Source organism: Fusarium verticillioides, chromosome 8 (assembly GCF_000149555.1).
Source record: "Fusarium verticillioides 7600 chromosome 8, whole genome shotgun sequence".
Lineage (NCBI taxonomy): Eukaryota > Fungi > Ascomycota > Sordariomycetes > Hypocreales > Nectriaceae > Fusarium > Fusarium verticillioides.
This window is the reverse complement of record NC_031682.1, coordinates 693,838-712,989: the sequence shown is the minus strand read 5'-3', so window position 1 is coordinate 712,989 and position 19,152 is coordinate 693,838. Positions and strand designations below refer to the sequence as shown.

Below are 19,152 nucleotides of genomic sequence, written 5' to 3'. Positions count from 1 at the left end.
TTCCATTACCAGTAATTTATCCTGGCCACCCACCATTTTGTTTGTACGAATTGGCATGGCAGTCCACTGAGATAGAAGTTGCAAGACAGTTGCACAGATGAACAAATCATTAAATGCTCTTCTCAGAGGCACATCAATCTGTATAACAATAGGGTCTAATCCAAAAACATCTCCAAATCGCTGACTCAGCGCACTTTGCGAGAGCAAGCCAGACTAACGTGGGGGCCACATATTAGAATTCACATTCACATGTCACCCTCGATCCATGCCATGACGTTCAGTAGATGCGCTGTCGCAGAACCTGACCTCGCAACGCCGTCTCATTAGTCCTCGCTACGGTATTCCGAATCGCCTTCATCACACGTCGCTGGCAACACAACATAAAGAGATAGCTCCCAAGCTCTTCCATGTCTCGATAGCTTTGCTTTACCCCTCCGCCCGACCTCTTCGTCCTTGTCTTACACACGATCACCAACAATATGGAAAAATACAGCCAATTCCGCGACAGAGGTAAATTTCTCGATGGATTAATAATATTCACATGCTAATCCTTCGTAGCAACGGGCATTGCGCCGTTTCTTCCCGTTTCGACGCCCGTATCAGCGCTCGCGACTTTCTCACACGCCGCTCTTTTCCTCTTCCGCCTCCCATTCTTCGTCGCTTACTTCCTCGGCTACTTCCTCTTCTTCCACTTCCTCCCTCTGCCAGTTATCTTTCGAAAGGTCGCACTATGGGGGTTGATGGCCATACCGGGGATATGGTGGATTGACCTTCAGCTCGACGGTGTCAAACGTGGCACCCTCGCCGACCAACCCCGCGAGCGTTTCCCGCACCCTGGCTCAGTTATCGCTGCCAATTTTTCGAGCCCTATCGATGCTATCTACCTCGCTGCTATCTTCGACCCGATCTTTACCATTTCGTATCCCAATACTCGCAAGGTGCAGCGTGTGAGCTTGCTGAGTGCAGTTCTGGCAGCTCTCTCGCCTGTGCAGACTGGCCCCCCTAAGAATGCGAAACTCGTCGAGATCAAGGACCTTTTGGACAGCAACCCGGGACAGGTCATTGCTGTTTTCCCCGAATGTGGTACCACCAATGGCAAGGCTATTCTGCCTTTCAGCCCTAGCATCCTTCAAACACCAGCCGACATCCATATCTTCCCTGTCAGCATTCGATACACGCCCTCCGACATTACGACACCCGTGCCTGGAAAGTGGTTCCGCTTCTTGTGGGATCTCCTCTCTCGACCTACGACATGCATTCGTGTGCGCATTGCTGAAGGCCAGATCAACACCTCTGTCGCAAAGACTAACGGTGTAACACCTTCATCGTCCGAGCTACGCAACCGCGGTGATGCTAGCTCCGGCGTTTCCCCAGACGAGCAACGTGTTCTCGATCGAGTAGGCGAGGCACTCGCCAGGCTAAGCCGCGTCAAGCGGGTTGGTCTTACAATGAAGGACAAGGCAGCCTTCGTGGACGCTTTGAGCGGAAAGAAATAAGTACTTGTGGAAGAGTTGGAAGATCTATGGTTGATATGATCAGCAGGGTATGGCTTCGTTTGAAGTGAAGTTATATTAGGAGTTCGCATTGCAAGGAGCTATTGGAGGTCATTCTATTCAGTCGGCCTAATACCCACAATCATTCGTGGATTTGCGTTTTGTTCTTGTGGTTGGTCTTTTTCTGGTTGTTTCAAGATACGCATTCTACGTTATAGCTTGTTAGGTAGACTTGTCAGCCCAGAGCATTTTCACGTATCAGCGAGGAGGCACTTTGAAGGCATGAAGAACGAAAAAAACATTGGGATATAAGTTCTGACCCAGAAAAATCTAAATTCGCCTTTTCCCATCCTATTAAACAGAAATTACATCGTTACATTTGACAAATCTTTTGGCTTTCGTGAGCCATTTTAGTTCTTGAGACCGCTGTCTGTGACACAGCCCTCACTGGCGTTCCTCACAAGCTGAGCGTACTTGCTCAGTGTGCCCTTGGTGTATCGAGGAGCGGGAGCCTTCCAGGCCTTGCGACGTCGGGCAACCTCCTCCTCAGGGACGACAAGATCGATAGCTCGGGTCTCGGCGTCGATGACGATGGTGTCACCGTCCTCAACGAGAGCGATGGGGCCACCCTCCATAGCCTCAGGGACGATGTGACCAATGATGAAACCGTGGGAACCACCAGAGAAGCGACCGTCAGTGAGAAGAGCAACGTCCTTTCCGAGACCGGCACCCATGATAGCGGAAGAAGGCTTCAACATCTCAGGCATACCGGGACCACCCTTGGGACCGTCATATCGGATGATGACAACGGTCTTCTCACCCTTCTTGATCTCACCAGCCTCGAGACTGGCAATGAAATCGGGCTCAGAGTCATAGACACGAGCTTTACCCTCGAATCGGAGACCCTCCTTACCGGTGATCTTACCGACACAACCGCCAGGGGCGAGAGAACCGCGGAGGATCTGGATGTGGCCAGTAGGCTTGATAGGGTTGCTCAGGGGTCGGATGATGGTCTGGTCCTCAGGGAAGCCGGGCATGTTCTCGACGTTCTGCTTCATGGTCTTACCAGTAACGGTAATACCAGAGCCATCAATGATACCCTCCTTGAGAAGGAACTTGAGAAGAGCGGGAGTACCGCCAATCTTGTGCATATCGGCCATGACCCACTTTCCGGAGGGCTTCAGGTCGGCAAGGAAGGGAGTGCGGTCGGAAACCTTCTGGAAGTCCTCAATGTCGAGCTTAATACCGACAGAGTCGGCAATGGCGATAAGGTGCAGGACGGCGTTGGTGCTGCCACCAAGGATGGTTGTGACGATCATGGCGTTCTCGAAGGCCTGGCGAGTCATGATGTCGCGAGGTCGAATGTCCTCCTTGAGAATGTTGCGGATAGCAGGTCCAACGCTCTCGCACTCAGCCTTCTTGCTAGGATCCTCAGCAGGGCTGCTGCTGCTACCGGGAAGAGTGAGACCAAGAGTCTCAAGGGCGGTGGCCATGGTGTTGGCAGTGTACATGCCACCACAGGCACCACCACCAGGGCAGGCGTTTCGGATAATGTCGAATCGCTGCTCCTCGGTGATCTCGCCTGTGATGTATTGACCGTAGGCCTGGAAAGCGGAAACGATATCGATGGACTCGCCCTGCTTGGTGCAGCCAGGACGAATGGTACCACCGTAGACCATGATACTGGGACGGTTGACACGGCCCATTGCAATGGCGACACCAGGCATGTTCTTGTCGCAACCAGGCAAGCTGATGTTTCCATCATACCACTGACCATTCATGACAGTTTCAATACTATCGGCGATAATCTCTCGACTCTGGAGCGAGTATCGCATACCAGTTGTACCCATGGAAATACCATCAGAGACACCAATAGTGTTGAATCGATAGGGAATAAGACCAGCCTTGGCGACGGACTCCTTGACGACGGCGGAGAGGTCCATGAGGTGCATGTTACAAGGGTTTCCCTCGTACCAAACGGACGAAATACCAACCTGAGCCTTGTTCATGTCATCCTCTGAGAGACCAGTGGCGTAGAGCATAGCCTGGGATGCGCCCTGGGCCTTGGGCTGGGTGATGTTGGCGGAGACCTTGTTGATCTTGTCATCGGCGCGGAGGGCAGAGGCGGAGAAGAAGCGTCTGCAGAGGAGTCAGTATTCAGAAGATAATTGAGCTTTCAATTGATTTGTTTGAGATGGAATAACTTACCCATTGCTCCTCGCAGAGAGGGGGAAAGCTCCCACAGCTCTAGACCTCAACAACGACCTAGAAAGCATAATGACGACGTTTTAATCTTTTTCACGTGAGAAGACCGTCAATTGAAGCTTCAACCACAAACTCAAATGGCGTAAGAAAAAGAGTCCGACGCCTGAGTAAAAGCGGTGGGATGAGGGTGTGGACTTTTTCAGGCTTGCGATGTCGGCTGTGGTTTTGTTTCCCAGAATTTAGGTTCCCTGTGATCTTCCCTGTGACTGGGAGAGGGGAGAGGCCCAGGGAGCGAAGAGCTCCCCGCATGACAATTGGAGTGATTTGATTGGTTGGGTGACCTCATGGAGATGGTTCTTCGGGGGAGGTGCTTCAAGTCCGGAGAGAGGCTTAAGCGTTGGAGTCCACTTTGAATAGAGTTATCCACTGAACTCGTCTGATTGAAGCTACGGATGCAATGTAAGATCGTCCATGATGCCGAGGATTCGGCCTCTTTTGTGAGTCTCTATTCAAATACGTAGATGCTGTTTCTTATTACATTCAGTCTGTCGGTGTTGAGGAGAGAATGCATGGTTCTGTCATCTTTGTCACCAGCTGAGAGCGACACCGGCGGACCATACGGATACAGACCCCTGCTATATGTATCATTGAAGTGTTCAATGTTCTGGATGTATCTTCATAACTTCTATTACTTTTGTACTATCTATTTCTGTCAAGTCTCATTCGTATTCTAGTAACCATCAGTGTCAAAAGGAATAAACAGCTAAACCACTGGTCATGTCTTCGTCTAAGTCTTCAGGCCCCATCTTGACCTTCCATCTCACTGGCAATTCAACCATCCAAAGCAACCCACTCCAAATCATCCAGTGCCTTCTTCATCTTCTTCGAGATATCCTCAATAAACTCAAACTTGAAAACCTCATAGTGATGCCCCTCAATATCCACCACATCAGCAAAAAAGTTCTTGTCGTACATGTCCCACCCCAGATTCCGCTCCTCACGGCTCCAGTCCACAAGATCAGTCCCGTCCGGCGAGGGCACGGCCTTCTTGGCCCGGAGAAGACTAATCCGGGGCCGACGTCCTTCGTCCCAGACCGGAGGTGTCCAAGCTTGAATCATACGGCGAGCATCGGCCATCGCTAGATCCGCTAGAATCTGGTTCTTGTTCTTTCCCTCCTTAGAGTCTTCGCTGGGCCTCTTGCGCTTTTCACTGGAGAACTTGTGAGGGTAGATTGTGTCGACCATGAGAATTCCGATAACGTCGATGTTGGAATCTTCAAGTTGCTTTGCGATTTCAAGACTCAAGTGGCCGCCCATGCTCCATCCACCAAGGAGAAGTCGGATCTTTCCAGCTGCGTTGCGACGTCGGGGAAAGTCGGGCTTTTCGACGGTTTCTTTGATCCAGCCTGTGTAGAGAGCTGCCATGTCGCTGAGACCGCCGTCAAAAGGCTCGCCGCTGTGAAATTTGGGGTTGTAGATGCCGTAGACTGGACGGCAGAGAGGTTCTAGGCAGTGGTATGAGAATGTGGTGCCGCCGCCATCGTGGATGAGAAAGACTGGGACAGCTTCACCGGTCTGCCAGTCCGCAGGCTGGACTATCTCAGGATTTGTGTCCATGGTCGATGTCCAATACTGATTCGATCCCCTCAGTTGCAAATTTCGTTGTGCTTGGTTCTTACTCGAGTTGTGTATGGTGAGTGAGAGTAAGAACTTGGCTGAGCGTGATCCTTATCTAGGAAGGTATGCTGAGATCAAATCCTGCAAACGATCAAATGCTGAACAATAATTCGCTCAAACGAGAACAAAAGAATATTCTTCGAAAATGAGTGCAAAGAATAAACGGATATCTAACAGGTCCGATACACGGGTACCGAACAGATAATCACAGCGCTGTGCTACCGAGTCTATGACCTTCGGAGTCTATCGGCGGCGGTGACACCTGGCGCCATCGGCAATTGCGGGGCCGGGCCGTGATTGGAGGCCGGCCAGACAAACATCATATTTCGCCCGACAGACCATACGCTTCATCTTATTGTTCATTCATGGTATCTCTATTTTACAATGCTTAGTATTCTTTTCCCTCAATGCGCTCAACTTGAGGCGTCGCCAAGTATCCTTGCAGTCTCCAGAGAAGCAGATGTAGAGCTCTCATGCTTCCACTTCTAAAGTTCTTCAACACCAAAATCTCATGGTCTCGGAATACCTCTGACTTCTCTCTCAACCTCTCAAGCTCTTCTCCTAGTAAGTATCGCAGATCATGAACTGCCATCTTACTGCCATAAGAAGCATCTTCTACATCAAGAGTCGCATAACTGTTCTTATCCTCCATATCCTCCTTGGGAATATAAAGAATTGCTCCACCTCCTGGAATGCTCTTCGCCTCTTCCCAGCTGGCAACTGGCCTTATGAATTTGTGTGGCGCCCATAAACCTTCCCTGCAAGAGCGTGTGATGAGTGTATCGACAGCCAGGCGTCGAAACATCCCAAGGAGTACATCGCCCATGTCTGTTCGGAAAATCTTTCGTTCGACATCATGTGGAAGGTATGCCATGCCTTGGTGGGAATTCATCTTTTTTTGATAACCCCTGCTACCCTTCCTTCCACTGACTCCTCCGATCATATCGATCAGGCTTTTGCGCGCGATAGTGTAGGCGACGATGCGCGCTCGTCGTTCTATCAGTCCCTCGTTTGTTTCAAGGTCCTCAATGCCTAATTCTGTGCTTGCCTCAATTTTGGCACCTACGTCTCCTGGTGTTTCTTGGGTCGACATTGTTTTGGCTTCCGTTGATATGTCGCCTCTCGTCGAAGTGGCTTCTGTAGCCATTTTTTTTATTTCGTTTTGTATTAGTCCGATCTGCCTCCGTGCCCTTTCAATCCCCTTCCGTATTGATTTCAAGTCATTGGTCTCGATCTCCACTTCTCGCTCTTCTCTTGTCGGCTTGACTCTCAAGAAAGAAAATGGACCTGGTGCCCACCAGTGGCTCTTCTCCTCAGGATCTGGATGCTCGACCAATTCGAAGTCCTGTAAGAAATATCTGGGGAGGAAAGCGTTCGTATTCTTGCACCATCTTGTCGGACCCATCAATGCCTCTGCGTATGGGTTATTTGATAGCTTCTTCCGAAATTGTCCTGATATGGCGGTGGGCATCGCTTTCTTCGTACGCCGCCTCGCCTGCATGAACTTGTAGTCCATCACGGGGGATATCGGTAATCTTCCGGCATCTGTGTCTACAGCCTTGTCTTCAGGATGGATTCTCGCTCGTTTGCCGCTCGCCATTCGATCAAGTTCCGATTCGATCTGGTTCAAGAGGGCCGTTTTGCTCAATTCGGATTTGTCATAGGAAAGCCATCGTGTTTGGCAATCGATCGGCAACCCAGAAGTTCGAATATGGCCAGTGCAGGCCTTTGTGTATCTCTTCATGGCGCTCGTGGTGTTATAACCAACTCATCGTCGACCTGTGATGCTTGTTTGTCGCAAGGCGTTTGGGGATGAACAGCCAAATTTCTCCCACGGTCGGATCGTTATCGATAAGAGCCACAGCTTCGTCAAGCTTCCCCCCACCACTTCCGCCCGGCCCCGGTCCGTAAACTTACATCACCGTTCACATACATTCGCGATCATGTTTCTACGGCCGAGAACATTGCGCGTGCTGCGCGGCGTGTCGCAACAACATGTGAGAGCTTTTGGCTTCTCCAGTTCTTCTGGAAACTCGCCAATGTCACCAATGGGCAACATTCCCATGCCCTACATCGAGGAGTCGTCGGTAAGCTACCTCAGTCCAATCTGTTGCATGCGCGCAGCTAATAAGTGCAGGCTGCCGGAAGAAAAACATGTTCGTTCGAACTGGTATTGCAGATGGTTCAAGAAGCTGATGGGTTATAGGGGATATCTTTTCCAAGCTCCTACAGGTAAGGACAAGCTCCGGCCATTGAGTTGTCGTTGCTAACAGTTCTAGGAACGTATCGTCGTCCTAAATGGTGAAGTTAACGACTACATGTCTGCTTCGATCGTGTCACAGCTGCTTTGGCTCGAGTCCGATACCCCCGATAAGCCGATCACGATGTACATCAACTCTCCTGGTGGTTCGGTCACCTCAGGTAGGTTCACCCGGTAACCAATCTACAATCGAGGCTCACAAAGAATAAAGGAATGGCAATCTACGATACCATGACCTACATCAAGTCACCAGTATCAACAGTGTGTGTCGGCGGTGCCGCGTCAATGGCTGCAATCCTCCTTGCTGGGGGTGAAGCAGGCAAGCGATTCTCTCTCCCCCATAGCTCGATCATGATCCATCAACCACTCGGCGGCACTCGAGGACAGGCATCTGACATTATGATTTACGCAAACCAGATCCAGAAGACACGGGAGCAGTCGAATAGAATCATGCAGTATCACCTCAACAAGGCAAAGGGCCATGAGAAGTATTCTCTTGAGGAGATTAATGATCTAATGGAACGGGATAAATACTTGTCTCCTGAGGAAGCTTTGGAACTCGGAGTCATTGATGAGATTTTGACGAAGAGACCTGAGTCTGAGCAAGAGAAGAAAGAGAAAGAGGAGAAGCAGGGCTGGGCCGATACACCCCAGACGAGTTAAGACTTGAACCTTTGGGTTGAAGATGTATATTATTGCCAATAAGCGTCTATGAAATACATTGTCGAGTTTGCTTTGAACCGGACATTCGTGGTAATCAGCCCATGGTCATGTTCTGCTTCCATGTTCTTGAGAGCAGTGGTCTCAGCCACTGGTCCTTGGATCTTCTCTTAACCAGGAGTACATTCTCAGGTATAATGAGCATGCATCCCTATTTGTCTAATTATCAGGTATGACAAGATGGCCATACTTCAATGGCCAAGAGAGCAACGCCTCATTATTGATTACTTCAATTACCCTTGAGAAAAAGTCATGGTGCAGGGTGGCTTCACTGTCTGCGCTCTTGTTGAGAGAAGATTCGCCCGCGGATCCTACTGATCCTTTCTCACATTTGAAAGCAGTAGAACAAGTTATTATTTATCAAAGATGAGGTCACCGCGGGTATGGAATTTAGCCTTAACTATCGATTCTTATGTCAGAGAGGATTATGGTTGCTTGTTCAGCTTGTTCAATATCGGCCTGGAACGTGCCACATCTGCCGAGCTAAACAACACCAGATATGAATGCCAGGCTTTAATAATTCCAATTTCAGGGCTCGGTCGATAAAGAAAGACAAAGGTAGTGAGAAGATTTGAGCTGAACCAAGTTTCATGCTATGTACTAACTGCCTACCCACTAATCAGTCTTGTGTAGCAGCATCCTCCAACAATCTTTGTACGTGAAATCGTAGATACACTTTCAAAATATATACACTTCGAAAAGTCTCAACTCATGGGCTTAGTTGTGGTCGATGCGGAAGACGGCAACATCGTGTGTCTGCAAGTTAGCGGAAACAGTCTTGCCCTTTCCTTTAGCACCAGTCAGAAGCTCAGTCCACGAATACTCCTGATCCTTGAGTCCTGGAACGTCCTTGAGGTTCAGCTGAGTGTTCAAGTTGCCCTTGCTGGCGACGATGGCGACAACTGTTCCGGTTGAGATGGGACCCGACCAGTAAGGGTAGATCTCGCCGCTTCCCTTGGTGGGAGTGTTGGGAGGGGTGAAAGGCACAGCAGGCTTGGAGAGCGAGTCTTGGTTGACGGCGAGAAGGCCCTGGAGCATAGTCAGCAGTTGTCAGGAACGGCCAGGGAAATGGTTGTAGGTACCTTGTTTGTGATCAACTTGACCTCATCGCTGTTAAGCTTGGTCATGTCGGTTCCGAGAATGATAGGAGACTTGGTGATACACCAGATGGCGAAGTGAGTGCGCTCCTCAGCAGGGGTAAGAGCACCGTTTGCAAGGATCTAGGTTCTGGTCAGTCCCATACTCTCTCGCAACCAAGGCAGTGTCAAGACTCACCATCATATCGAGATCATTGTAGTGGCCGGGTACAGTGTACTTCAGGATAGGTGCCGCCTGGTTAGCAATACGGACAACATCCGCCCATTTGCCCCAGTTGTCCTGGCTCATTCGCCACATGTGTCCGACCTGAGCACCCCAAGTCCAAACCTCATCATAACCCCAGTTGCAAAGCGAATAGAGGATGTCCCTTCCTGTAGCTTTAAGGAGATCCCTCATCTTTTCATACCGAGGCTTAGAGCTAGGAGCTTGGTTGTTGGGGCATGTCTGGATATCGGCAGCGTTGCCTGTGTTACAGGGTGTGTAACAGTTGTCGTACTTCCAGTAGTCGACACCCCAGCTGGCAAGAAGATTTGCATCTTGCTGCTCGTGGCCTTGACTTCCTGGATAACCTGCGCAAGTCTTGACACCGCCGTCACCATAAAGACCGAACTTTAGACCCATTGCGTGGATCTCATCGGCAACTGGCTTGATACCTCTTGGCCACTTTGCAGGGTCAGGGACGAGGTTGCCATTGGAGTCTCGCTGCTTTGTAGACCAGCAGTCATCAATGTTGACGTATTGGTATCCAGCGTCCTTGAGACCCAGACTGATGAAAGTCTTGGCTGTAGCAAGGGCAACTTTCTCACTAGCTGCGTTGCATTGTCCTTGATTCTAGTGATACTGTTAGCGATGAACACATGGAATGATATACTCGAGAGGAACTCACCCAACCGTTCCAGCCAAGAGCAGGAAGCTTGCCAACTTCACGAGTTTGAAGATGCTTTCCTGAAGGGACAGCCGTGGCTAATCCGGCGAGAGCCACGACACCAAGAGATTGAGTATTGAAGAACATTGTAAAGACACTAAAGCTGTTGTTGAGTATGTACAAGATATTGACTGAAAAGACACTGGGAACATGATCCTTATATACACTTGACCCTTGAACATGATGGTCTAATTCTGGTACGGCACTTCATGATGCTTGAGCTGCCGGCTAATAAGACAACCGCTGGTTAAACTCGTTCAAAGTCGTTTAAGTCGACACCTCCACAAAAACAAGTCCGGGGAAGGTCTCAGATCGGAATTGATCAACAAATCACACGACGTCAAACTCGTACTAATTGGCGCGGCTCATGGGTAACTCCCGTTTTCCCCAGATAGAGATGGAAAAATGCACTTCTTTTTACCGCTTCAGCGCTGGTGATCCACCGAGGATCAAGCCGAGTACTACCTTCCTCTGCGTCGCGTATTTGGAAGTCGTTCGATGAATTGAATGGTGCTGCTGCAAAGTGAGGTTGATGATGAACTTGCGGGCCAATCGGAGGTGTGGCTAGTATTTCCTGACTGGGTTGAGGATTAGCGAAACAGTTTTGGTGACCCTTTAATAAGCGGACCAAACATGATGTAAACTTACACAACCTTGTTGAAACAAGACGATTCAATGCGTTTTTCCTCAGGTCGGATGAACTGTTACTACCTGGTATGTTTCTTCTTGATTGAGATGTTGGCAGGGGAGTCGGGATGAACGTGCCGGGTGAGTGGTGCGGATCTTGGGTAAACAGAAACATGCAGCTCATGATATTCGGACCGACATTAGAGCTGAAGTGCGGAACAGATACGGGAAGAATACATTATTAGGACCTTGATGACAGTCACTGTGATCAATAGAGACATTGGCTAGAGATGAGGTGAAGACACAGCAACCGGGTGAAGAAGAGAGATCTCAAGATACTTCACAAGAGTATCAGCCGGTCGAATGATTGAGTTTTTCAATCCACCCGTCTGTCATTGCTGGGCGGGCTAACTGGGAACGAGTCAAAGGCAAATTGCAGGAAAGGGAGATATGCGGTTTCAAACAATCAGGTAGTCATGGATCAGTGGTGTAGAGTCTCAGGCCACCTACCTTACAAACTCTAGATGAACTGGTTAAGTCGGCAAATGGTTCTTATCATAACAGAATGAAATATCATTTGTAAAAGACTGAGACAATGATAACAATCAGTCATCTCACAACATCTTCAGCTACTTATTCATGATTTTATTTCCTAATCAGGCAATTAGACAGCCCCTTCAAGCCTCAGTAGTCAGGTCTAGCCTCTCATGGTGTTTTCCGACCAGCTCGGCATTCAAAATTGTTCCTGACGTCAGATTCGAGACTGTTCCTGTTGAACCCCACCAAAAAAAGTGCCCCGCGTACCCCTCCGCTTCCATGATGGCGGACCAGACCTTTAAATAATTGCTCCCTGAAGATCTTTAAGACCGATCAGCAGAGAACTGATTCCCTCTCCTCTTCGTTGTAGAATACTTGTGCGAACGAGATAATGGAGCACGATACCAAGACCCGTATGTGCTACTCGACTCTACCCTCGAACGCGACTGACTCCGTCGACAGCCCAATACAAAACGAGCGATCCTACTTCGTTCGCGAGTGAATCCGTCAAGAGGCGATGGCCTGTCATTCTGGTAAGACTTCTGGATGTATCTGCTAGGAGAAATTCGCTGACTGTCGAGTAGACCCAAGGAATTGACGATGTCTACCGTGCCGTTACCAAGACCAGCGACCCCGAGAAACTAGCCGAGGGCAAGAAGATTATCGAGCAACTCGCCAATCTCAAGTACGAGGTTGAGCACGACCGAAAGCTCAGGTTCGATATCCCGCCTCAAGTACGAAAGAATTCCACAACTGACGGCGCAGTCCACTCCCCGACGATGGATTCACGGAAGAGATCGAGACATATAACAAGGAGCTCGAGGCTCTTGGCCCCGATGCTCACTGGTACGATGTACCATGGCTGTTCTCTGAATGCTACCTATACAGGTAAGTCCATGCGACAAGATCCCCCAGAATGCGCCGCTCACAGTATGCAGACGCATCGCGGCCATATTCCGCATGACCGAACACTGGAGATCCTACGATCTTTTCGCCCGACAGAAGATGGACACATTCCGATCATCAAGACCCGCCGTTCTCGAGCTCGCTAGCAACTATAGGCAATTAGTCGAGCAGCTCCGCGCTGATAAGGACTCAACGCACGATCCTGAGGCTGAGAAGACTCTGTTCCAGGAGATGTTTGAGATTTGCCTTTGGGGAAACGCTACAGACTTGTCACTGCTGACAAATTTGACCTATGAGGATATCCAGAAACTTCAGGGTTCCTCGGCTCGTAAGGCGGCTGAGAAGAACATCCTCGTCAATGATCTCCCTAAGGCGTTTGATATTCTTAAGAAGGCGCAGGCTGAAGGCAAGAAGGAGCGCCGCGTTGATATCGTTCTCGACAATGCTGGTTTTGAGTTGTATGTCGATATGATTCTGGCCGGGTACCTTCTCTCAGCTGGTCTCGCTACGCAAGTCGTCCTGCGACCCAAATCTATTCCCTGGTTCGTCTCCGACGTTGTGCCCAGCGACTTCAGCGGCTTGTTGAACGCCGTCGCCAACCCCCGCGCTCTATATGACACACCATCAGAGGATGAGGAACTTCAGGGTAAGAAGCCTGAGCCCCTGTCTGAGGAGGGCGAGAAGGATCTCAAATTCCTTTTCCAGGAGTGGGCTACATTCCACGCTGAGGGACAGCTTATGCTCCGACCTAACCGATACTGGACTTATGGCGGTAGCTTCTGGCGACTACCCGCTGAGAACACCGAGTTACACGAGGAGCTCAAGGAGTCCGAGCTTGTCATCTTTAAGGGTGATCTAAACTACCGCAAGCTCACCGCTGATGTAAGTAACCACCATCTTGTTTGAAATCAATGCTGACTTGTGACAGGCTGCTTGGCCCGCTACCACATCATTCATCGAGGCTCTCGGACCCATGGGTCCCTCATCGGGCGTCAACGTCTTGTCTTTGCGAACGTGCAAGGCTGATGTTGTCGTTGGTCTTCCGGAAGGTAAGGATGAGGAGTTGAGGCAACTTGAGGGCGGCGGTGGTGATTCTGGTGCTCGAAAGTGGGCGTGGAACGGAAAATGGGCCGTTGTGAACCTGTCTCAGGGTCATTAGAAGGGGCAAGTAGGAATACATTTTTGTTGATATGATGATAGATGCTTAGACGTACAAAAGACATAATAGAAAACATATATCAATTTCCAAGGATATTGTCTCTTCACTGCTCTCCAGTTGGGATACTGGCAGACTGCTGGGGTTCTGTTTCTGCCCTTATTCAAGTTTCCCCTGATTTAGTTAACATGCACATGTTTAAGGACTATCCGTAATCAGATGACACCAAAGATACAGATCAGATTGACAATGACGAAAAAAAAGCCTATTCCGAGCAACGTTTTACGAACAGGACGTCAGACTCCATTCGTAACCCATGATCAACCACCAAGGGAATCGTAGACTCCACACTACCGAGTCCCTTTTCGACAGCAAACACGACATCGAGGAGTACGCACTGCAGTGATGTTCTTATGTTGACTTCTCAACCTCAGCGTTCTTCTTCTCCTTCTCTGCTTCCGCCGAGGCCTTTCGCTCTCGCTTCGCTTCTATCTGTGCGACGATGTCGGCGTGGATAGAGCCGGGCGTACGAGCACCACTATTGCGAACGCGATCCTGTTGAAACCCTTTAGTCTTTCGTCTGGAAGCCTTTGGGTTGTAATACCTGATCGAGCGCAAGACGTCCATCGTCACAAGTCGGGCGTACTTCCACGTTGAGTGGTATGGCAAAGCACTCGTGCTTAGAAACCAAGGACTGAGGAGCTTGAAAAGAGTGACGTTAGTTGGATGAACAAAGGTGATGTTGACGGAGACGAACGGTTAGTTGTGCCTTGAAGGGGGCCTTCGCTTTTGATAGTCGGGGAAGAAGCTTCCCACTGGCTAAGCACTTCTTGAGTCGGCATGGTGAACGGTTTGAAGTGGTTCAGTTCTTGTTAGGATACGTTGATAGAAATGGAAGGTTGTGTTGGTAAATGAGGATAAATAGGTGGTTGAGTTAGAAGACGAAGTTATGGCGAAATGAAAAGGTCAAGTGGTTTTTAACTTTTCATTTGAAGCCTGACGTCAAATGGAAGCACATTGAGTTATAGATTCATGTGAACTTATTATTCATCGCTGTTGTATTTGTGCGACAGAAGGAACGAGTCGTAAAGGTTGTTGTTATTGGGTTTCGATAAACTCGGTCACTCAGTGTAAGTCAAACTGCTCCACGGCGACGCAAGGCATTTAGTAGTGGTCACAAAGTAGTGGTTTAGGCACTTGACTATCCCTATAGACCTTGTAATAGCAGTACCAGTGAAATTAAATACTTCAGCGGCGATGGTTCATTTTAATAATCCCTTTATATCACCAACCCGTTTCTGAGCCCCATCGTATCGAGTCTAAGTTATAGGCTGTCCCGACAGCTTGGGCCTCACCCGCCAAGGGTGCCAGAATTGACTTCGCAGATCCACCCACTGTCATCAAACTTGTCACTTGGCGCGAAAGAGGGCGGAAAGTTCAAAATATGCAGATAAACCATTAATAAAAGTTATAGTTGATGGATAATTTGAATTCCCCTCACATTCAGATTGACAATAACTTGTTAGCTCTTTATTCTTGGGAAAGATGTGCATGTAGAGCTGCTTCTTGTTGTCACCCCAGACGTATCATAGACACGGGTTCCTGATCTTCTGGAAGGCGCCCCGCAAATGCCAATGCCAATGCAAACGGAGCTCTTCCGCGTCAGGTGACGGATTTAGGTTCCTCATCTTGCATTATACATCAACTTTAATCGGCCTGATCAGCCATTATAGCATCATTGACCGCTTATGACTTCAGCGGCGAGACTTTATAATGGACATGAACAGTGGGCGACCTCTCATTCCTCGCCTTCCAAGCGGTGTATCTCCTCAAACTCACAGCCCATCAAATACAAGGCCTGCGACCTCGGCACGACGACAGATCCGCTCACGCGAGGGATGTTTAACATGCAAGTATGTATAAACAAAACATCAACAGATGAAGCATCTAATTCGTCCAAAGGAGGAGAAAAGTCAAGTGCGATGAGCAAAGACCACGATGCTCTCATTGCGAGAGGCTGAACATGGAGTGCAAATGGCGACCCCAGCAACGATCAGGAGTTCAAAGAAGACAAGCGCCTTCCACCGAAGTCCATGATCAATCTATCGAGCAGCACCCATCACCAAATTTCGACACATCGCCGGGAAGCTCAGTGTTTCAACCAGGAAACGCAGTTGATGAAGTCTTCGATTATGCAAGTTTCATGTGGGACTACGGCGATTTTTGGCAAAACGCTTCACCAGAGACACAGCAACATCAGGGGTTGGAAACAAACATGTTGGTAAGACGAAACTATTGACTACACGAATGCAGGCGGTACTGACACTAAAAGGCGGCCCAATCGCAAATCACATTTCCAGACAGGACAGCCTTTGCAGCACCCCTTCCGGCGCCCTCACTCACACAAAGCACCGGGAGTCGGGACCAAGATACTACGGATGCAAGCACTAAGTTGGTGGAATTCTTCGCCAGCTCAGTCAACCCCCCCATCATCGCTGAGGTCGAGACTCAGAAGAAGTGGGTGTCCATGCGACAAGCTGTTGTTGAAATGGCAAGAATTTCTCCCATGGTGCGACATGCGATCATGGCCTTTTCGAATCTACTTCTTTCTCGACGTGATGGGAATTGGACCATGAGTGACGAGGATCATTATCAGCGAGGCGTGACCGAGGTCGCGAGCCATGATGGCACATCAATGTCGGAACACAGCCCTGCACGCGAATACCTTCTCGCAGCGTTATTCTTTCTCAGTTATATCGATATCTTGGAGAGTCGACTCGACGCTGCGCACTCAAACCTCAAGCGCGCATATACGCTCTTCCAAAGTAGTAATAAGCACGGTCTCACAGCGGTAGAGAAGCAGTTGCTTCTTTGGATTCGACTTCTCGATGGTCGGGCGGTAACGGCTGGTGGCTCTGGCCTTTTCCTCACTAAGGACGACGAAGTTCTTTTGGTAGAAGCATCACCCGCGAGTTTCGATGGTGAGCCTGAAGAAGTTTCGAAGGATCCCGCTGAAGACATTGAGGACGTATTGTTTCAAGTGCTGTATCAACCTGGCGTTGTGTTCTACCAGAAAGTCCAAAGCTTCATGGGGAGGATATCCAAGATAGACCCCTGGCATCGTTCTCGAGGGACGGTCGAAGATGAAATCGAAGTCATGAACATCGGTACGGTCATAGCGGCTGATTTGCGAACACTATACGAACACCGCCCACCATTGATGGACTTTGCTGTGGCAGGCAAGCTAAAGGAGCCTCACGTCTCGAAGCATCTAGCCTTTGTCATCACGCGAGCATTTCGAACGTACCTCTCGAACTATTACGCTAGCAAAGTCCACCTTCACCGCGTTGCCTACAAGAATCTTCCCTTGACAAAAGAGGCGTCTGAGGCATTGGACCAGATCCGAAATCTCGCTAGACAAATTGTGGCGGACTTGGACCCTGAGGATACGCTTCCCGTCAACATGCTATGGCCGCTGCTGATGCTAGGAGTTGAAGAGCAAGACGCCAACGAAAAGGCGTGGATAAAGACTCAGATTCTTAGAATGGAGAAGGTTGCTGGCAACGCACGCATCACGGCGCAAGTGTTGGAAGAGGTTCAAGCTCGACAAGATGCTGCCAAGGCACGAATGGATATCCGGGCCGTGATGCATGCAGTTTTCAACTCATGCTTTGCCATAGTCTGAGTTGTTTGAGACATGGTCGGCTTCTAACGGCTTGCTTTTCAGAGGAGCACGGAGCATCGCCAATAATTACCACCGATGGTCGCTCACCAACCTTTCTGCAATTCCAACCACCATTTAGTTAGCTTCGCATATGCATCCGACATGTCGGGACGAACTAGTTCCCAAGGCTCATGCCACTAATAATGCGACTTGGCATGGATAGCTTCTCTTCTCTTGTTCTTCAACAGTTCAAGTTGACGCTCGGCTCGATGCCCCACTCACACTCGTCGAGCCGATCGGATGTGGCTGTCCCCAACTTCCCCGCATGATGCTAAATGTGGATGAAGCTGGGGATGCACTTGGACAAACCGACAAACCATCATGGTCATGAATTGCATCGATCCCCGCATGGGACGTGGCATGATACCCATGGATCCGATGGGGGCAGAACGAATATCCCCACAATGTCGAAGTGTGGAACAAAACCCTCCCAATTAATCTTGAGACGATTGATCTCCTCCTCCGTTCATGTTCTTCATTCTTCATTCCAAAATCTTGTGATCTGAACAGCAGTATCTCAACACCTAATCTCAATTATTCACAATGGGCTCAATCGCGACACCAAGCAAGTCATTCCCTGGCGGAATTCACGTTCCCTCCCTGACTTGGTTTGCCAACGATGCCAACCAAGAGATCGACTGGGACGTCCAGAAGAAGCATATCGAGTTCTTGATAAGCTCTGGTCTCGACGGAAGTATGTTCAAACAAATGTTTCACATGGACCAAACTAACAGACTGTAGTCGTTATTGCTGGAACAAACGGAGAGGCCGTCACACTCTCGGCCGCCGAAAAGTCGCAGCTCGTCCGAACCACTCGAGAGATTGCAGTCTCCCTCGGCCGTCCCGATATCACAATCACATTGGGTACCTCATCACAAACCACACGAGATGCCATTAACGAGACAAAGCTCGCCAAAGAAGCCGGCGCCGACTTTGTCCTTGTTCTGACTCCCAGCTACTTCCACTTCGCTATGACACAAGACGCCATCGTGGCTTTCTTTGAGGAGCTTGCCGAGGCTAGCCCAGTTCCTGTGGTTATCTACAACTTCCCTGGCGTCGTCGCTGGCCTTGACGTCAACTCTGAGATGCTCGAGCGCCTGGGCCAGCACCCCAACATTGTCGGCGTCAAGTTGACATGTGGCGGTATCGCAAAGGTTGCTCGCATAGCAGCTCAGTTCAAGCCCGAAGAGTTCTTTGCTCTCGCTGGACAGAGCGACTGGCTCGTTCCCGCCCTCTCTGTCGGAGGCACAGGCACCATCACCGGTGTCGCGAACTTGTATCCCAAGACCTGTCTGCAGATCTACGATTTGTACAAGGCTGGCAAGACAAAAGAGGCTGAAGCCGCACAGCTTGAGCTGGCAAAGATGGAATGGGGATTTGCCAAGGGCGGTATCAACGGTACCAAGTGGATTGTTGCTAAGCTCCACGGATATCCTCTTGAGAGCTGCCATTGCAGACGGCCTTATCCCAAGTATAGCGACGAGAGTAAGCAGGAGTGGATTTACAAGGTTGTTGAGCCTCTGTCGGCTGTTGAGAAGGGTCTTGGCAAGAGGGCAGAGAATATCTAGAAGGTGTTTGGGGCGAAATAATGTGATTCAACGTAAAGGCATGTAAAAGAAAGAATTCAAGAATATTCAATTACTTTTCCATGTCAAGTTTTAATAGTACACAATGAGATCGCATACTCGGCTATTCAGTCGCATGGACCTCACAATAGGAGGCACGGTGTACAAGATGGCCAACATCAACATGGAAATCACAAGTCTGAGATGACTGAAACATCACATTTGGCGAATTTCAACTATCTCATACAAAGACACGAAG

General features: G+C 49.5%; 10 protein-coding genes across 10 annotated transcripts; 5 read left to right on the top strand and 5 right to left on the bottom strand.

Annotated features, from left to right (window-relative positions):
* Positions 1-253: 253 nt before the first annotated feature.
* FVEG_07514 (hypothetical protein) lies at positions 254-1,945 on the top strand. Its single transcript, XM_018896164.1, has 2 exons — positions 254-510; positions 559-1,945. Exons 1-2 carry the CDS (start codon positions 480-482, stop codon positions 1,494-1,496), a joined length of 969 nt encoding a protein of 322 aa, XP_018753583.1. The 5' UTR covers positions 254-479; the 3' UTR covers positions 1,497-1,945.
* On the bottom strand, positions 1,762-3,975 carry FVEG_07515 (dihydroxy-acid dehydratase, mitochondrial). The gene is made up of 2 exons (XM_018896165.1): positions 3,702-3,975; positions 1,762-3,632 (listed from the first exon to the last, which is right to left on the bottom strand). The coding sequence occupies exons 1-2, from the start codon at positions 3,767-3,769 to the stop codon at positions 1,904-1,906; spliced, it is 1,797 nt and encodes a 598-aa protein (XP_018753584.1). The 5' UTR covers positions 3,770-3,975; the 3' UTR covers positions 1,762-1,903.
* Positions 3,976-4,352: 377 nt separating this feature from the next.
* On the bottom strand, positions 4,353-5,607 carry FVEG_07516 (hypothetical protein). The gene has a single exon (XM_018896166.1). The coding sequence runs from the start codon at positions 5,313-5,315 to the stop codon at positions 4,530-4,532; it is 786 nt and encodes a 261-aa protein (XP_018753585.1). The 5' UTR covers positions 5,316-5,607; the 3' UTR covers positions 4,353-4,529.
* A 94-nt stretch (positions 5,608-5,701) lies between these two features.
* Positions 5,702-7,174, bottom strand: FVEG_16132 (hypothetical protein). The gene has a single exon (XM_018905368.1). It carries the CDS (start codon positions 7,117-7,119, stop codon positions 5,764-5,766), a length of 1,356 nt encoding a protein of 451 aa, XP_018753586.1. The 5' UTR covers positions 7,120-7,174; the 3' UTR covers positions 5,702-5,763.
* Positions 6,843-8,399, top strand: FVEG_07517 (ATP-dependent Clp protease, protease subunit). Its single transcript, XM_018896167.1, has 5 exons — positions 6,843-7,462; positions 7,513-7,531; positions 7,582-7,607; positions 7,655-7,796; positions 7,847-8,399. Exons 1-5 carry the CDS (start codon positions 7,160-7,162, stop codon positions 8,296-8,298), a joined length of 942 nt encoding a protein of 313 aa, XP_018753587.1. The 5' UTR covers positions 6,843-7,159; the 3' UTR covers positions 8,299-8,399.
* Positions 8,400-8,925: 526 nt separating this feature from the next.
* Positions 8,926-11,219, bottom strand: FVEG_07518 (hypothetical protein). Its single transcript, XM_018896168.1, has 5 exons — positions 11,027-11,219; positions 10,340-10,956; positions 9,631-10,284; positions 9,438-9,575; positions 8,926-9,384 (listed from the first exon to the last, which is right to left on the bottom strand). The coding sequence occupies exons 2-5, from the start codon at positions 10,463-10,465 to the stop codon at positions 9,073-9,075; spliced, it is 1,230 nt and encodes a 409-aa protein (XP_018753588.1). The 5' UTR covers positions 10,466-10,956; positions 11,027-11,219; the 3' UTR covers positions 8,926-9,072.
* Positions 11,220-11,811: 592 nt separating this feature from the next.
* On the top strand, positions 11,812-13,700 carry FVEG_07519 (hypothetical protein). The gene is made up of 6 exons (XM_018896169.1): positions 11,812-11,955; positions 12,005-12,075; positions 12,127-12,257; positions 12,308-12,430; positions 12,481-13,330; positions 13,377-13,700. The coding sequence occupies exons 1-6, from the start codon at positions 11,934-11,936 to the stop codon at positions 13,605-13,607; spliced, it is 1,428 nt and encodes a 475-aa protein (XP_018753589.1). The 5' UTR covers positions 11,812-11,933; the 3' UTR covers positions 13,608-13,700.
* Positions 13,701-14,015: 315 nt separating this feature from the next.
* Positions 14,016-14,446, bottom strand: FVEG_07520 (hypothetical protein; the record flags this gene model as incomplete). The annotated part of the gene is made up of 3 exons (XM_018896170.1): positions 14,016-14,159; positions 14,209-14,306; positions 14,362-14,446. The coding sequence occupies 3 exons, from the start codon at positions 14,444-14,446 to the stop codon at positions 14,016-14,018; spliced, it is 327 nt and encodes a 108-aa protein (XP_018753590.1).
* Positions 14,447-15,377: 931 nt separating this feature from the next.
* FVEG_07521 (hypothetical protein) lies at positions 15,378-17,289 on the top strand (the record flags this gene model as incomplete). Its single annotated transcript, XM_018896171.1, has 3 exons — positions 15,378-15,517; positions 15,567-15,885; positions 15,937-17,289. The coding sequence occupies 3 exons, from the start codon at positions 15,378-15,380 to the stop codon at positions 17,287-17,289; spliced, it is 1,812 nt and encodes a 603-aa protein (XP_018753591.1).
* A 582-nt stretch (positions 17,290-17,871) lies between these two features.
* FVEG_07522 (hypothetical protein) lies at positions 17,872-18,896 on the top strand (the record flags this gene model as incomplete). Its single annotated transcript, XM_018896172.1, has 2 exons — positions 17,872-18,022; positions 18,070-18,896. 2 exons carry the CDS (start codon positions 17,872-17,874, stop codon positions 18,894-18,896), a joined length of 978 nt encoding a protein of 325 aa, XP_018753592.1.
* Positions 18,897-19,152: the final 256 nt, after the last annotated feature.

What these genes read in the sequence shown, in the direction of transcription:
- FVEG_07514 (XM_018896164.1), top strand. Translation starts at nt 480, where the DNA reads ATGGAAAAATACAGCCAATTCCGCGACAGAG. An exon ending in CAGCCAATTCCGCGACAGAG is followed by an intron (nt 511 to 558) that starts GTAAATTTCTCG and finishes AATCCTTCGTAG; the next exon opens with CAACGGGCATTGCGCCGTTT.
- FVEG_07515 (XM_018896165.1), bottom strand. Translation starts at nt 3,769, where the DNA reads ATGCTTTCTAGGTCGTTGTTGAGGTCTAGAGCTGTGGGAGCTTTCCCC. An exon ending in CTCTCTGCGAGGAGCAATGG is followed by an intron (nt 3,633 to 3,701) that starts GTAAGTTATTCC and finishes ACTCCTCTGCAG; the next exon opens with ACGCTTCTTCTCCGCCTCTG.
- FVEG_07516 (XM_018896166.1), bottom strand. Translation starts at nt 5,315, where the DNA reads ATGGACACAAATCCTGAGATAGTCCAGCCTGCGGACTGGCAGACCGGT.
- FVEG_16132 (XM_018905368.1), bottom strand. Translation starts at nt 7,119, where the DNA reads ATGAAGAGATACACAAAGGCCTGCACTGGCCATATTCGAACTTCTGGG.
- FVEG_07517 (XM_018896167.1), top strand. Translation starts at nt 7,160, where the DNA reads ATGCTTGTTTGTCGCAAGGCGTTTGGGGATGAACAGCCAAATTTCTCC. An exon ending in TCTTTTCCAAGCTCCTACAG is followed by an intron (nt 7,608 to 7,654) that starts GTAAGGACAAGC and finishes TAACAGTTCTAG; the next exon opens with GAACGTATCGTCGTCCTAAA. An exon ending in TGGTGGTTCGGTCACCTCAG is followed by an intron (nt 7,797 to 7,846) that starts GTAGGTTCACCC and finishes CAAAGAATAAAG; the next exon opens with GAATGGCAATCTACGATACC.
- FVEG_07518 (XM_018896168.1), bottom strand. Translation starts at nt 10,465, where the DNA reads ATGTTCTTCAATACTCAATCTCTTGGTGTCGTGGCTCTCGCCGGATTA. An exon ending in CTCTTGGCTGGAACGGTTGG is followed by an intron (nt 10,285 to 10,339) that starts GTGAGTTCCTCT and finishes CAGTATCACTAG; the next exon opens with AATCAAGGACAATGCAACGC. An exon ending in TCAAGTTGATCACAAACAAG is followed by an intron (nt 9,385 to 9,437) that starts GTACCTACAACC and finishes ACTATGCTCCAG; the next exon opens with GGCCTTCTCGCCGTCAACCA.
- FVEG_07519 (XM_018896169.1), top strand. Translation starts at nt 11,934, where the DNA reads ATGGAGCACGATACCAAGACCC. An exon ending in GAGCACGACCGAAAGCTCAG is followed by an intron (nt 12,258 to 12,307) that starts GTTCGATATCCC and finishes CTGACGGCGCAG; the next exon opens with TCCACTCCCCGACGATGGAT. An exon ending in ACCGCAAGCTCACCGCTGAT is followed by an intron (nt 13,331 to 13,376) that starts GTAAGTAACCAC and finishes GACTTGTGACAG; the next exon opens with GCTGCTTGGCCCGCTACCAC.